The sequence below is a fragment of the Ascaphus truei genome, chromosome 4 (assembly GCF_040206685.1).
Source record: "Ascaphus truei isolate aAscTru1 chromosome 4, aAscTru1.hap1, whole genome shotgun sequence".
Lineage (NCBI taxonomy): Eukaryota > Metazoa > Chordata > Amphibia > Anura > Ascaphidae > Ascaphus > Ascaphus truei.
Window position 1 is genome coordinate 330,149,310 of NC_134486.1, and position 16,657 is coordinate 330,165,966.

The 16,657-nt window shown below is 40.1% G+C and overlaps 1 protein-coding gene across 3 annotated transcripts in view; it reads right to left on the minus strand.

The window, feature by feature from the left end:
• COL19A1 (collagen type XIX alpha 1 chain) overlaps positions 1 to 16,657 on the minus strand; it is a 622,544-nt gene that overhangs the window by 438,280 nt on the left and 167,607 nt on the right. For all 3 annotated transcript variants that reach the window (XM_075598080.1, XM_075598081.1, XM_075598082.1), the window contains exon 11: positions 6,616 to 6,669. In XM_075598080.1, coding sequence (XP_075454195.1) covers positions 6,616 to 6,669 — 54 coding nt within the window. The remainder of the gene's footprint in view (positions 1 to 6,615; positions 6,670 to 16,657) is intronic.

Genomic DNA, 16,657 nt, shown 5'->3' on the forward strand with positions numbered 1-16,657 from the left:
CAGCTCTCTCTGCAGCAGATATAACTCGCCGGGTAAGGCCTTTTCAGAGGGTCGTTCATCAGATCACCGGCTTTTCACCCATTTTGTGAATTTTGCTATGACAGGTAATGAAGGCTTTCTGAATACCGTGATAGCAACGCTCATAAAAAGGGTGATTTAAATGGTCCGGTGATTTATTTTTTTATGAACCTTCTCTGAATGAGGCCCTTAGTGTGCTAGCCACCTATCAAATGTTGTTTCGTTTCTTGGAGTCATAAAAATGGTAAAATTACAATTTATTATTTATTCTTTTCCAGTAGCATTTCCTTTTTTCGTAACCTTATTCTTTGTACTGAACATTTTCAAATAAAAGAGTACACGTAAAAAATACTTATACAGGTACTTATCGGATTTGTTTAAAAATGGTGTTGATGATCTACTGTACATTTAACATACTAAACATAATACTTTCATTCTTTGGCCCTTGGACCACCTGCTTTTTAAATAAACATTTGAGACAGTGTTTCCAATTTTGTAAAGTGGTGCATGCTATGTTGGTTGCATGGAAACTATAATTGTGATACTTTTTTCTCAGCAACAACATTGATTAAAATTAGATTATCATAGATAATAAACCATTGAGTGTACCAGGGTTACATTTTAAAAGTTGTGTTGCATACTTCCCTTACAATCATTTTTACTTGTAACTGTTTACGTTAGCTTTGTAAGAATAATTTCTTATTGATTCTCTACAGAAAGCAATCCTTGAGCAAGGGCATGTCATGAAGATGAACTCATTGAGAAAAGGTCTGTGTAATTTGCCAAATAGTACATTGATATAGCACCATGTGCTATATATGGGAATCAAGTTTAAAGCCGTAGGGTGTGCAGATTTCTAAACTAGCAAATAGTTCTAGACTTCCCAGCAGCTGCTTGCATGGCTGCATAATATTCACTTTTTGGTTGATGTGGTTTCCTGGTACATTCAGCAGCTAAGATGTCAGCTCATCTTGTGACAAGCTCATAAGAATGGTTAGTCAGACCATTTATTTTATCCCAATGCTAATATTATCAATAATACATTTGCTTTAGCTATACCATGTAATTGCTGTAGAATTGCAGTGGGAGAAGGAATGGCTCAGTGAGTAAAGACAATGACTGGCACAGAGGAACCTGGTTTAAATCCCGGTGTTCGCTCCTTGGACACCAAAAACATAGATTGAAAGAACACACTATTATTATTTATTAGTAGTACTGCAGGTTTAAAGGAGCGTGCATTTGATCTCGCATTGCGACCAAATGACAGCCGGCCCTTGGCCGCAACTCACCTCGCCACCCGGACCTATTGCCACCAGCCCCTACTATCCGCTAAGATAAGTCCCTAACCTTAACCCTTACCCTAAAACCCTCAAATGTTAACCACTAATACTAACGCAACCTCTATCCCTAATAACCTTAACCCTTTACCCTGAAATCCCTTAAATTAACCCCCTACTCTAACTGCTAAAACCCCTAAAGTTAACCCCTTACTCTAACCACTGAAATCCCAAACGTTAACCCCCTACTTTAACCACTAAACCACCAAAAGTTAATCCAAGCACTAAAAACGTACCACAGTGTAGAAGCGGCCGTCGGTAGAGGTTCCAGTGGTGGATCGGCTGCAGCCGAACGCTGGCGGTCATTTGGTTGTGGCAAAATAACCGCCACCAAATGTCCCATTCCGTGCTAATGTGTAAGCTCCTGTCAGTGAGGTTTCGATAGGATATTAGCATGATCTCTCGTATCCCATCAACCATCTCAGATATATGTGCTGGTTTTTTTGTAGTAGTATCAGATTAGGTTTGCAGCTAGAAGATTTTGATAAATAACCTCCTAAATGTGGAAGGTGTCTGCTCTTTTGATTTATTTCACTGCACTGTGATTCATCTACTCACAAGTTCACAATGCAATTCTTAATTTATTGTAACAGACAAGAACAGGGGAGAAACAACGTTTGAGGTCCTATATGGACCTTCCATCAGGTATGATGAAAGGTCGATATGGGACCTCAAATGTTGTTTCTCCTCTGTTCTTGGCTGTTACAATAAATGAAGAACTGCACTGTGAACTTTTGAGTAGAGCTCTACTTTGTACCTCTGTCCTAGAGGATACCTGCATTTTGAGGAATTTGTTTGTTGATGTTGCGTTGGCTGCACAAGCAGGATTGTCCTCGCCTGAAACTGTTTCCCCGCACTTTGGAACTGTACTGTGGTACATCTTTCACAACCCTTTTACAATTGAGACCCTAAAGATAATAGTCGGTCAGTTAATTCTCACTGAGCCTCTGAATAATGACGTGTTGGTCAGTGTTTTCTTTACCGTTATCCCACCACGTTCCTTAACAAAGAACAAACAAAGTTAGGCTTTGGTCCCGCTGTGTCCGGCAGCGCACGCGGCCGCGTGCATGTTACTCACCAGCAGGGGAATCCTCCCGAGCCTGTCCCAGTCCCCCCTCGCTGCACGGCTCACTACGCGCTGTGACGAGTCAGCCGCCAGGGGATGCAAGAGAATTGTGATCCCGAGCGTTGACGCGTCACGTGGTGTGCTGGTGAACCAATCAGCGCCGGGTCTGGAGTTAGAGGCAGCTTCCCCCACCTCCAAAAGGTAGGGGGGGGGGGGGGGAAGTGTGTGTGTACAGTGTATATGTGTATATGTGTATGTATGTATGTGTTGTGTGTGTGTGTGGGGGGGGGGCCCGTGGTCTGAAGCAGCGGGGCCTTAGGCTTACAGGGAGGTGAGGAGGGGGACTCTGGCAGTACGAGCACTTGCTGAACACAGTGACATCGCACAAATGGCAGCAGCCAGAGGAAATCAAACCCATCCCAAGTCTAACTTTAAAACATACATTTTAAGTTTGACAGCTTTTAGGGGCTAATTTACTAAACTTTCCCTGAGGATAAAACCAGAGCAAAAACCACCACTATATTTATTAAAGAAAAGGAATAAAAAATAAAAGCAATCTGAGATTTTCTTCTAATAAATCTGGCATAATTCTTTTGCACCGGGTTTGTTCCATCTTTAAAGCTGGGAGAAGTTAGGAACCTCCCTATATATTTTGTCTTTCAGTTCTTTTCAAAACACAGGATGGGAAAAATTCAAGAATGCGTAGAAAACTATGCCACAGTAGGTTTTAAAGTGTGGTTGTCTCACTGGTTTGCAAATGTGTCTTTATTTGTTTGGCTTTTTAGAAATGCAGGCCAAGTGAAAAAGTTATTAAAACCTTTTTTTATCATTTGAAAAAAAAAATAATCTTTCTGAGTTTTGTGTTTGTGTCTTTAAAAAACATTCACTACATTTCCAGTTTGGCCAAGTGTTTCTATTAAAAATCTCCAAAGTTCGGTCAAAAATGTTGCAAACATTGCAAAAGTTTAATATGATTCCAATGTAATATACTGATTGTGAATAGCAGCTTTTGCTGAAGCTATTAATGCCCCAAATTAAACAAATTCAGGAACGTGCAGAATAAGTTTAATCTATCCCAAACCAGACAATAGGGTTTGTCCATCTAAACTGCACCGAGCTGGAATATAAAATCTATCAAAACATATCTTTTTTAATGGCATTTTTATAAATTAAAAATGCCGTTTCTTTTTCAGAAAACTAGTCCAGGCTTCTGCGTCCGTTATAAAACTGAGTGACTTACGAAATAATTGTGTGTGTATAATACAGCAGGCAATATTTTAAAGTGGTCCAAGTTAAAATGGAGAAGAAGCAAAAAGTGACACACAGTCAGTGCTCATTTGCATGTCATTTACCCAGAATCCCTGGCGGCAGTGGAAGCGTTAATAAGATAATGGGGAAAAAGCAGGGTTGTGGACCTGTCTGAGGCGTGAATTTGCTCATAAGTGATATTGATATTTGTTGCACGGTGTTGGGATTTTGTCACTTTTCTACTCACCATAGCTTATTTAGTGTCTAAATAATTCTGTAACGCTGTTTAAGGATTCATCCATCCATCCAAGTAATGTATGTAAAATGATACCAGATGACTAGTGATATTGAAAATACTGCATGTTAATTGAACTTACTATAGTGTTTCTTTACACTTTACTTAATTACCACACTGGCAATATGGTAACGCATGCCTAATTAATTTCTCAACGAAGAAGCTATTAAGATAAATATATCAATGTTATTTTCTTAGCAGTTTAATTGTGAGATTTCTATCACTTCAGACAGTATTATTCACCATAGAAACTAATGATTCTGGGAACCGAGTCTGTTAGCTTGCAGAAATCTACCTGCCTTTTGATATCACAACCTATAGTACAGATGCAGCCAGCTTTATCTCCAGACTGGCCCGCACATGTGCTGGTGAGCCAAGTACTAAACGTGGAAAGATCACAGCCAAGTCCAGAGCCAGGGGGAATTTCCCATCAGGATTAACACAGTGGAGAACCCTGCTTCTGAATGGAACTCCCACTGTGTTAATCCCACTGGGCTGCACCAGTCTGGAAGAGCTGCAGAGTGAGAGCAGACAGTAAGAGCTCTACCAGCACCGGGGACCCCCTGCTTCCCTAAATACAGGGCCTGGTATGGGGTGTCGGTATCTCCTGCAAGTTTTTTTCTCCCGCGTCATGTGGCTGTGACATTTAAAGTTACAGGAGATACTGGCATCACATACCGGGCCTGTAACTCGGGAAGCAGGGGGTCTCTGGGGCTGAAATTAATGCGGTTCACCTCCGGAGGCCCCCGTTTCAATACTATGTAATTAAAATAAAAACATTGCGATCGCCTTTTACAGATGTGCAGAGAGAGGGACTGCTTCTGCTTGCTCTCGCTGCGCAGCTCTTCCAGACTGGTGCAGCCCAGAAGGATTAACGCAACGTGAATCCCATTCAGATGCAGGGACTCCTGCAGTGTTAATACTGATGGACAATTAGCCTGGTCGCGGGAAAGCTGCAAGCAGACAGTAGTCAGGCAGCTTTCAACTGAGGTTTCCTGGTGGAATACTCGACAATACTGTACATCTGCCTACATCAGTACCTTTACTGCGTGTTTTATCATTCTAGGGTGAGGAATGGTAGAATTTATGTTTCTCTATGCAGCATTAATGAGAAAGTTTACAAAAAGAACCAATGTAGGTACCACTGTTTCATTTCTGCTGATCATATGGCCTAAAGATGCACCACTTATGCAACCACATTGTGATATTTATTATTGGAGGGACAACAGCTAAAAATCAATAAATGTGGACTGCTGAAAACTGTCAAGACAAATACATTAAAATGGTTCCACAAAGTACGTATTATAGCCAAAGTCATTGTACTTACCATATTCTTGGATTAACATTTTTCATTAGGACAAGCAGTCTAAACAAAACTGTGTTTCCTTGTCATGCTTGACAACTAAGACAACAGATTTTGTAAGTGGGAGCTTGATCAATTAGAACATGGTACAGACAGACGCTCATATTCTAATGTAATCTTATACTCACACCTGTGAGGTTTGTGTCCTTTTTATCCTTAATTTGCATTTGTTACACAGAGGTTGCCACTGAGTCAGTGGTACAATTATGTAGAACTTCTGCAGGAATATTAATCTTAGTTAATATTGAAGTGGAACGGCATGTTTTTGGATGTGTGGAAGCCAAGTCAGCTCAGCAAACGGGATCTAAGCTGTTAGAGATTAGTTCATATTTTTGAAAGTGTGGAATTAAAATGCAACAGTAAAGACGAATACATTTATGTCCACTGCCCACAGTCCACACAAGTTTGTTGTGTCTATTTGCTTATTTTTACCATTATGACTTTTACATATTTGCATGATAATATCCTGAGGAAAATATAAATACATCTAATGTTGTTCTGAAGATTGTTTACTGAACCAGTTAAGGAATAACAAGACATTTTTAAGGTTTCATCTTTCTTAGCTTATGGCCAGCAGATGTTATTCTGGTTCCATGACTGGGGATGAATTATAGAATGAGTAATGTATTGGATGTTGTGTTACTTTACAAGTTTATACAACATAATTGTGCAATATTTCATGATGTAAACGCATAGTTGACTTGTATTTGTTTGAAGAAAACTAAAGAATTCGTACTATTTTACCACAATTGTAAAGATTACACATTCCCATAAAAAAAAGGATTGTGTGCTTGACATTAATTGAAAGGATGAATGGGTCTTCTTGTGATTTGCAGTCATATAGTATTTATTTTATTCAGACTTCCTGGCCATTTAAACAGGCAACAGAACATTTTTCTCAGCCTCTCAAGAGATCAATTTCCTGAGTCATATAACTCTATTTATAGGCAGAATTTACAGCCATGTAACAGAAACATCTTTTGTAGGAAGCAGCATTAAAAATCAAAAGGGATGAAATAAGAAACATTTTTAAGTGTTCCCAAATCTTAATGTGTAACAAAGTGTGATGAATAATGTGTCACATTTCTATACAGCAAAAAGGGAGGGCATATTTTGTCTCTATAATTATAGTTATAGTCATAGTCATGAGGTTTTTATCTCACACATATCTAACTTAGATGATAACATGTATCACATGTATCACATATGCCACTGGTATTAAATTTAAATTACTCAGTTAAATGCCAAACATTGTGTTGCAGTAAGTGTAAAGTATTTTTATTCCTACCTTGGGCCCATTTTGACCAGGAAGTCCAGCAGCACCAATAAAACCCTCTTCTCCCTGAAATAAAAAAGATATTAATTTGAATGTTAAATGTATTTAAATATGTATGTAACAGAACTTAATCGTCTTTAGTTTTGCATTTCCTGATACGTATAGCCATGGCTGGTCCAGACTATCTTTATGCTCTCCTGTCACGTAAGTCCTAGTAGCTACAGACAGTGACAGGCTATCCTGTGGGGTTTACCCCCCTTACACAGCCTCCCTGAGTGGCAGGAGAGGTGGTGACTCTGGATCTGTGTTGCAGCCAATCATGGTGCAGACCCTGAGCCTTCCCCTTTTACTTTAGGGAGGATGCCTTCAAAATTATAGAGTGAGTGTCAACCGGGGAAGGGAGAAGAGCTCAGCCCCTCCTGGGGCTGAGTGAACCAAGATAAGTGCACAGCACAAGGCCTCAACATTTTCTCTACTATATGCAACACTGTTATACCATCTGCAGTGGCTGCATCAAATAAAGACTTATATATACTTTTGGCTAAGACACAGTCTATTGGACAGAAGTATAGGAGAAAATAACTGTTCTGGTAGGGACTGCCTGCAGCTCTGCTGTAGCCTGATATTACTGGAGGAGCTGTCACCGAATGAAAAGAACATGAGGATCACCTAAAGCCTGTCCTGTTCCCAACAACATCGCAGAAGTTAATCTCTCCTGGACCCTCACAGGTAACCAGCACCACACGTACCTGTAGCCTAGGAAAAATCTCCTGGGGGGGGGAGTCAGTGCTACAAACGCACAAAATTAGTAATCAGAGACATATATTATATATATATATATATATATATATATATACATAAGTACACCCTCTTTGAATTCTATGGTTTTATATATCAGGACATAACAATCATCTGTTCCTTAGCAGGTCTTAAAATTAGGTAAATACAACCTCAGATGAACAACAACGCATGACATATTACACTGTGTAATGATTTATTGAACAACAAAAAAAAGCCAAAATGGAGAAGCTATGTATGAAAAACTAAGTACATCCTTAATGCTTTCATAGGAATTAAGATGCTAAGTAGCAGACAGATGCTGCTAATCAATTTCCTTTGATTAATTGATCATCAGCAAGTGTGACCTCCTCTATAAAATCCAAAGTTTTAGCAGTTTTCTGTTCTGCAGCATTCAGGTGTGTGTTAACACAATGCCAAGGAGGAAAGACATCAGCAATGATCTTAGAGAAGAAATTGTTCCTGCCCATCAATCTGGGAAGGGTTATAAGGCCATTTCCAAACAATTTAAAGTCCATCATTCTACAGTGCGAAAGATTATTCAAAAGTGGAAAACATTCAAGACAGTTGTCAATCTTCCCAGGAGTGGACGTCCCAGCAAATTCACCCCAAGGTCAGACTATGCAATGCTCAGAGAAATTGCAAAAAAAACAAGTGTTACATCTCAGTCTCTACAGACCTCAGTTAGCATGTTAAATGTTAAAGTTCATGACAGTACAATTAGAAAAAGACTGAACAAGTATGGTTTGTTTGGAAGGGTTGCCAGAAGAAAGCCTCTTCTCTCTAAAAAGAACATGGCAGCACGGCTTAGGTTTGCAAAATTGCGTCTTAACAAACCACAAGACTACTGGAACAATGTCCTTTGGACAGACAAGACCAAAGTGGAGATGTTTGGCCATAATGCACTGCGCCACGTTTGGTGAAAACCAAACACAGCATATGAGCACAAACACCTCATACCAACTGTCAAGTACGGTGGTGGAGCTGTGATAATTTGGGCTTGTTTTGCAGCCACAGGACCTGGGAACCTTGCAGTCATTGAGTCGACCATGAACTCCTCTGTATACCAAAGTATTCTAGAGTCAAATGTGAGGCCATCTGTCCGACAGCTAAAACTTGGCTGAAATTGGGTCATTCAACAGGACAATGATCCCAAGCACACCAGCAAATCTACAACAGAATGGCTGAAAAAGAAAAGAATCAAGGTGTTGCAATGGCCCAGTCAAAGTCCAGACCTCAACCCGATTGAAATGCTGTGGCTGGACCTTAAGAGAGCTGTGCATAAACAAATGCCCACAAACCTCAATGAACTGAAGCAACGGTGTAAAGAAGAGTGGGACAAAATTCCTCCACAACGATGTGAGAGACTGATAAAGTCATACAGAAAACGATTACTTCAAGTTATTGCTGCTAAAGGTGGTTCTACAAGCTATTGAATCATAAGGTATACTTAGTTTTTCACACATGGCTTCTTCATTTTGGCTTTATTTTTGTTAAATAAATCATGACACTGTGTATTATGTCATGTGTTGTTTTTCATCTGAGGTTGTTTTTACCTAATTTTAAGACCTGCTAAGGAACAGATGATTGTTATTATGTCCTGTTATGTAAAACCATAGAATTCAAAGAGGGTGTACTATATATATATATATATATACTATATATGTACAATACAAGGCAGTGACAGGCTCTTGATTGGAGTGGAAAAAGATTTGTTCTATTCTTATAACAACGTTTCAGTCCCTTTATCTTGCGGGCCGAAATGTTAATTTTCAGCTACGTCAGTGGGGGGTCAACTTTTTTTTGGTTAAGGAACTCTATAATTATATTGTGAAATTCTAAGGAACCCAAACTTCTCTAATAGGACATCTGAGATGCATTGTAAGGAACCCCAACCATTTCTAATAGTGTGTTTGAGATCATATGCATTGTAAGGAACCCCAACCCTTTCTAATAACGCATCTGAGATCAGATGCATTGTAAATTCTTCTGTATTTGGTACAATTTTCAAATGACCTGAAGATTGCAGGTAACTCTTTTGAGTGGCCCGCTGAACCCCATATAAAAAATACTGATCTATGTTATAAGAATAAAACAAATAGTTTTGCCACTTTAATCAAGAGCCTTTGAGTGCCTTGTATTAGACAGTTGTTGTATATGCTCCACTAGTGCACCCTGGCCAGTTAACCAATTACTGCGAGTGCCACTCCACTGTTGGTTTTAATCGCAATGCAATAATGGCTGCAATAACAGCTGCTATGACTGTATATAATCAAACAAAATTCCACTAGAAAATGAATCATTGAGTTTGAACACCACAAACATATCTGGTGTTACTTTCCTAGTGAAAAACATTTTGCTTTCAACACTAACTAAAATCTTACTTTTAAACGCTAAGTACGGCATACTCTGCTAAAGTAGTTAATGTTTAATGTTGTGTGAGTCATTATCTACTCTTCAAATCTCAGGTAAGATAAGATCTGGAAAAGAGCACAAATAGACTCCTATGGTATAGTAAAGCAATGTATTGGAAAACAACTACAGCTGTAGTGAACTCAGACACCAGAACACAAATGGAGAAAGGAAAGACCACACAAGTGTTTCTGGGAAGCTTTGACTTCACATGCAATAGTGTATGTGAGGACAGTCATTTTATTTGTTTTCAAATAAATTGTTTACTACAACATATGAGGCTATTTGTGCTCTTTTCCAGATCTGTGATTGCACTTGATGGTGGAAGGCCATCCATTGACAAGTAACCATGTATTGTTATCATAACTGTGCCCATTGTGACATACTTGAAAACGAGAGGTAACTCTCAATGTATTACTTCCTGGTAAAACATTTTCCAAATACATTTGTTATAAATAAGACACTGCATAGTCACCCGTGGGACATTTTATGGGCTTTTTGACAGAGCCTTAACCCTGTCTAATAGAAAGCCTGTATTGGTCTGATTATTCCAGCAGGGAGCTGGTTAATTGCAGCTACAGACAATTAACCAGTCTCCACCTGGCTCATCATACAGGTAGAAAAGCCCCCTGCTTGAACTGCATGGGATTGCTCTAGCACATGGAAGGTGTTTGTTGACAGAGAGATCCCAGGGAACCCACCAGAGGGTGCCCACCAAGGACACCAACACAGACACGGACTGAGGGAAAGAGCTCCTGATAAGAAGTACTGTACCTCTTTGGACTCTGGGTCAGAGGCTCATAAGAGTTTTAGCCCGTACAAAGGTATACTGTAGGCTGTTTGTTTATTTGTATGCTGCCTTAAAGCTGTATTGTTTGAAGATACGGGCTAAATAACAGACAGGGTTTATTTTCCCTAATATATGTCTCCCTGGTCATACCTCTGCACTCATACCCTACAGACTTCTACATTAATATTTATACATCCTTATATACTGTACAGTATATAAAGTACATTACTATCACAGTGAAGTTCTGCCCAGTACTCCAATTTTGTTTGTTTTTCTTAATTTTTATGTTTGGTTTGATATATATATAAATTTAGATCATTCTGATTTTGTTTTTTAACAGCACCATTTTATTGCTAGGATTGTTTGCCCCTTGTACTCATTTTTTTATTTTCTATATAGTATGTGCATTTATTTATCTATTTATTCATCCACTGCTAATATTATTTCTTATATATTTATACAGTACATATATCTATGCTAGATATAACTTTCCCTTTTTGGGTCGCTTTAGCGCTATTATTGAGCTTCTTTTAAATAAGATCTTATATTGCATTAAATTGGCAAAGGATGGAAGGGAAGTAAACATAATTATGCCCCTTTATAAAGCATTAGTAAGACCACACCTTAAATATGGAGTACACTTTTGGGCACCGCTCTTTAGAAAATATATTATGGAACTAGAAAAAGTGCAGGGAAGAACCACCAAATTAATAAAGGGGATGGATAATCTGATTTATGAGGAAAGACAAGCTAAATTAGATTTATTTACATTAGAAAAGAGATGTCTAATAGGGGATATGATAACTATATACAAATATATTCAGGGACAGTACACAGAGCTTTCAAAAGAACTATTCATCCCAAGGGCGGTAAAAATGACTTAGGGGCACCCTTAAGGTTGGAGGAAATGAGATTTCACCAGCAATAAAGAAAGAGGTTCTTTACAGTAAGAGCAGTTAAAATGTGGAATTCATTGCACATGGAGACTGTGATGGCAGATACAATAGATTTGTTCAAAAAAAGGTTGGACATCTTTTTAGAAAGGAAAGGTATACAGGGATATACCAAATAAGTATACATGGGAAGGAGGTTGATCCAGGGAGTCATCCAACTGCCAATTCTTGGAGTCAGGAAGGAATTTATTTTTCCCCTTATGAGATTTCATTGGATGATATTTCACTGGAGTTTTTTGTTTGTCTTCCACTGGATCAATATACTGTAAGTACGGATATAGGATAAAGTATCTGTCGTCTAAATTTAGCATAGGGTAGAACTTGATGGACGCAAGTCTATGTTCAACCTCATCTACTATGTAACTATTTAACTATTTATTGGGTGCTCCAGTACTACTTTTTTTCATTGTTGGTAAAAGGCAAAAAGAAAAAACTACATTGAAAAGTTTTCAAAAATGTATCTTCCATAACAATGATATAGAGCAGTAGAACATTAAACATACTGATCCCTCAGGATCAAAGTAAGTTTACAAAAAGCTAACTGTAACCTTTAAGGAAGCACTTTTCAGTACACCAACTTGGTTTGATATTTTGAAGACATTGTTTATGCTTCACGAGTATAGTTTATAGAGACATAAGGAGATGTTTAAACATAACTCAAGTGACAATGGGCAAAGCATCAAAGGGAAACCGTTGTGTTTCTCGATTACAGTGCTTCACAGAGAATACCTCTGTTTGCAGATACAAAACAAGCTACAACATATATGTATTAGTAAGTATACAGCCTGCAGAACCTATATGGCAACGCACTACAGTACATTTGTAATTTTCCAATGGGAAATTACTGTGCAGCTTGTTCTTCTTGTATGACACTACAGTATTAGGTTGTCATAGAAAGTTCATATTTATAATATAAGCCTACGTTCGATGTGGTTAGAAGTGGGGTGGTACACAGTTAACAATGCTTTATCTTCTACTGAAATGAATGGAAATTAATGCAAAAATAACTGGATCTTGTACTGCTTCTCACCACACTGAAAGGGGACGATACATCATAGGGCCTCTATTATTCAAATCATCACATTTTTCACACTTAGTGTATGACAGGCACATTGCTCTTCATAGATGCCTAACAAATATAATCTATTTTAAGAGTAAAGCATCCAGCCCATGCTGGGTAGATTTTTGCTTTTTTCACTAAATGTTGTACGTAAAAAAAAAGCATATTTTAAAGGTGCAGTCCCTCCCCCAGGCAAGAGACAAAAGAAAGTAGGAAAAAAAAACCCAATGGCAATTACATGTTTGTTTGTGGAGTTACATTTGGGTGATTCCTATCTTTTACAGATACCTGTTTGTACTTTAACATGATTGTTAAAGTTAGCCTGTAAGCATTGTTAGATTTCCTCTAACCATTACCTTTTGTGTGATATCACTGTTTATATAACACCAGTTTGTGCTCTGACAAGTATAGGTTGGGCCAAGAGAAAAGTAAACAATTGACTGACAAACACTTCCCAACTCAAAGGCCACAATGGGGAGAAGAATCGTTTCACTGCCAGAGGTGCAATCCAGGGTATTCAAGCAACATTCCCCATTATTTCATATTTACCATGTGCAGTTTTTTTTTCAACTGTAAAAAGGTGCCAGAGCTCGGCACCTGTGAGTTACCCCACATAAAAAAAGCTCTGCTAAGAACAATTAATGTCTGAAATGAACATGGCTGCTGCATTTTGCATTTCTATCTATATAGAAAGTTTAGTGGTATTCGCGCTCTAGTGTCAAATCACTGTAAAGTATTCTAAAGATTAGAGAATGATCAAAGGCACAAGGTAGGGGGCTAATAATAATTAGATGGTGAGTATTCTTTTGAAAACAACTCCCAGATGGTATGGAATCCTTAAAAGAGACAAAATATAACCCTGAAGGGAAAGAGTAAGGCTAAGGCCCCGCTCCCTCAGTCAGCGCGCCCGCACTGCAGACAGGCGGGGCGCTGACAGACACAGACCGCCATATGCGGTCTGTAGGGAGCGGGAGCCGGAGCGGGAGGTGGGAGTCTTGAGCGGGAGGGGGGCGTGGCTTGAGCGGAGGGACCCGCTACTCTCTCCCCTCCCTCCACGGGCTCGGGCTGGAGCTGCTGATGGAAGGTAATCAAAAGCAACACACTCATACACACGCAGGCACTCATACACTCATACACACACACACACACACACACACACACGCAGGCACTCGTACACACACACACACACACACACACACACACACACACACACACACACACAGAGGCAGGCACTCACGCACTCAAGCACACACATACACAAACACAGACAGGCACTCACGCTGCTTTCCCTCCACACTCCTCCCCGCTCCCCGAAGCCTCTCCTCCTCCCGAAGCCTCCCCTCCTCATTGGCTCACAGCCACATCACGTGACGCATCGACGCTAGGGATGACAATTCTCTTGAATCTCCTAGCGGCTGACGCGTCACAGCGTGTAGTGAGCTGTGCAGCCAGGGGGGACCGGGACCGGCTCGGGAGGATTCCCCTGCTGGTGGGGAACTCTCATGTGGCCGCCCGCGCAGCCGGGCGCAGCGGGTCCCAGCCCTAAAGGGGTATAAGCCCACTCCTCAATACCTCATTGGGATAGTCCCAGGACCACTATTGAACCACTTGAGTTGAACAATTATAAGTGTACTCACATGTTAGAAATGCCACCATCCTGTGCCTTATGTAAGCGTGCTGCTAGTGATGAACTGAAGATAAGCACAATAGGAAGTATAGCACACAGCCAAGGGAGTGGGTCAAAAAGTGTATCCAAAAATGAGCTTTATTCGTCCATTAAAAACGGAGGTCTGACAATCCTCCTACATGTTTCGTGCAATAGCACTTTATCAAGGAGTGCTAAAGTGCTATTGCACGAAACATGTAGGAGGATTGTCAGACCTCCGTTTTTAATGGACGACTAAAGCTCATTTTTGGATATACTTTTTGACCCATTCTCTTGGCTGTGCGCTATACGTCCTATTGTGGATTTCTATCTAGGTGGTTTGTAACTTGCTCAATTTAGTGAATCTGGCTTCCACAGAGTTTATGTAATTTAACGTGGTCATGTGAACTATCACATGAGCTTGATTTATGATGAAAGGACCCCAAACTACCAATAGAACCACAAAAATAAACACAATAACAATATCCTCTATTGGTGTATATTTGAACACCATAACTATATTTCAAATGGATTGGAAATTTCACAATAATATTAAATGTAATTATAATTCTACAAACACAGTATGTGCAACAGAGGCTCATTTTTGCAAGGCTGTCCAGCAAAGTCAGAGGTCTCCAAGAGGATAAATATTCAACAAGCTATTCAATGCCTTGGTGATACAAGCATATCCTTCTACAAATCTCCTATAGTACACGCAGAACCCTAAAAAGGAGCGAAGTTCTACCACATTCTCAGGACGAGGCCAGTTCACCACTGCTTCCACTTGTAGGGTCGGTTGCTACCACTTCTGCAGATACAATGTGGCCCACGTAAGTGACTTAGGTTCAGCAGAACTTGCATTTGTCGAGGAACAACTTCAGTCCCTCCTGTTGCAACAGATCCAGAACCTTCAGGAGACATTCTTCATGCTCCTCCAGCATCCGCCCAAAGACGATAGTGTCATCCAAATAGACTAAACATTCTCTTGGATTCATGTCACCGATGGTCTTCATCAGCTGTTTGACACATAGCTTCTCCATTTTGGCTTTATTTTTGTTAAATAAATCATGACACAGTGTAATATGTCATGTGTTGTTGTTCATCTGAGGATGTATTTACCTAATTTTAAGACCTGCTAAGGAACAGATGATTGTTATTATGTCCTGATATGTAAAACCATAGAATTCAAAGAGGGTGTACTTTCTTTTTCACACAACTGTATATACACACAACAGTCAAACAGGAGAGTCTCTTTTCTTTTTCAGTTGTTGAACCTGTAGGGGAAGTGCTATGGCACTCTCTGTGTCCAGGTATAGAGGTCTTGTCCCCTTGTCTTGCTTTCAGCATACAGTCCTTTTGTGTGCATCAAGACATCATATTTTCCTCAGGTCAGCCCAGTTGTGGGCTAAGGAAATCTCTGCAGTCCTCTTTCTCCTTATGTTAGCCCAAATGTGAGCTAAGGAATCTCTCTCCTGTTTCTCACATCAGGCTTTTTCTAAGTCCTAATCACCCAGGTGGAATCTGGTTGATTGCCTGTGTGCAATTAACCAGCACACTGCTGGATTTAGAGGCAGTTTCTCTCAAACAGTGATAAGTCCCTGTTACACCCTATAATGTAATTTTCTCCACCGATTGCAGAGGCAGGTGTTGTAGGTGAAGATCGTAGAAGGACTGGTAAATGATGGTTACCTGGGAACTGGTGTCCAACAGTGCAGAAGCATAGATTACCTTAATCAGTAGCCGTACTTGTGACGTAGGGCTGACCCGACTTGAGAGGTCGGATGAGGATTCCTTTCCAGGAGTAGGAGTCGCCACGCTCTTCCCACTGATGGGCAGCTGATCCTTAGGGTGAGTATCAAAAATCAGAGCCACTAACTTAGCCGTTAACTTCTGAGTACAATTTCTTCTTACGTGACCCTCTTCCCCACATTCATATCAGCGAAGGGGGCATTCAGGGCCTGAATTAAAGAGGAGCCAGGCTCCGGGATGCCCAAGAAGGAGTCAGAGGAACCTGCCGGGGGGACTCCTGAGTAGTAGCTTCATTGGGATCTCTCATTGCAACAGCTCCCTTGGATTGGCTGGCTGTGTTCTCTCGGTGCTTGGGGTCCCGGTTTTTCTTGGGAGTGTGGAAACGCAAGGTAACTTCCCGATCTTACACTCAATCCATTCATTCTTAAAAACTGGGATGGCTCTCTGTAGAAAGAGAGCATTTAAGCAGAAGGGCTATTTGATGTGAAGGCAATGATCCTCATAGCAATTGTTTTGTTCAATATGTGTCTACCACTGATAATGCAATTACTTTCTTGGAGATTAGAGTCAAAAGACCTAGATGTAAACGTCGGATGAACACAGACAGGTCTTCCCCCTCGTCTTGTTTAAGAGCGTGGAATTGGGCA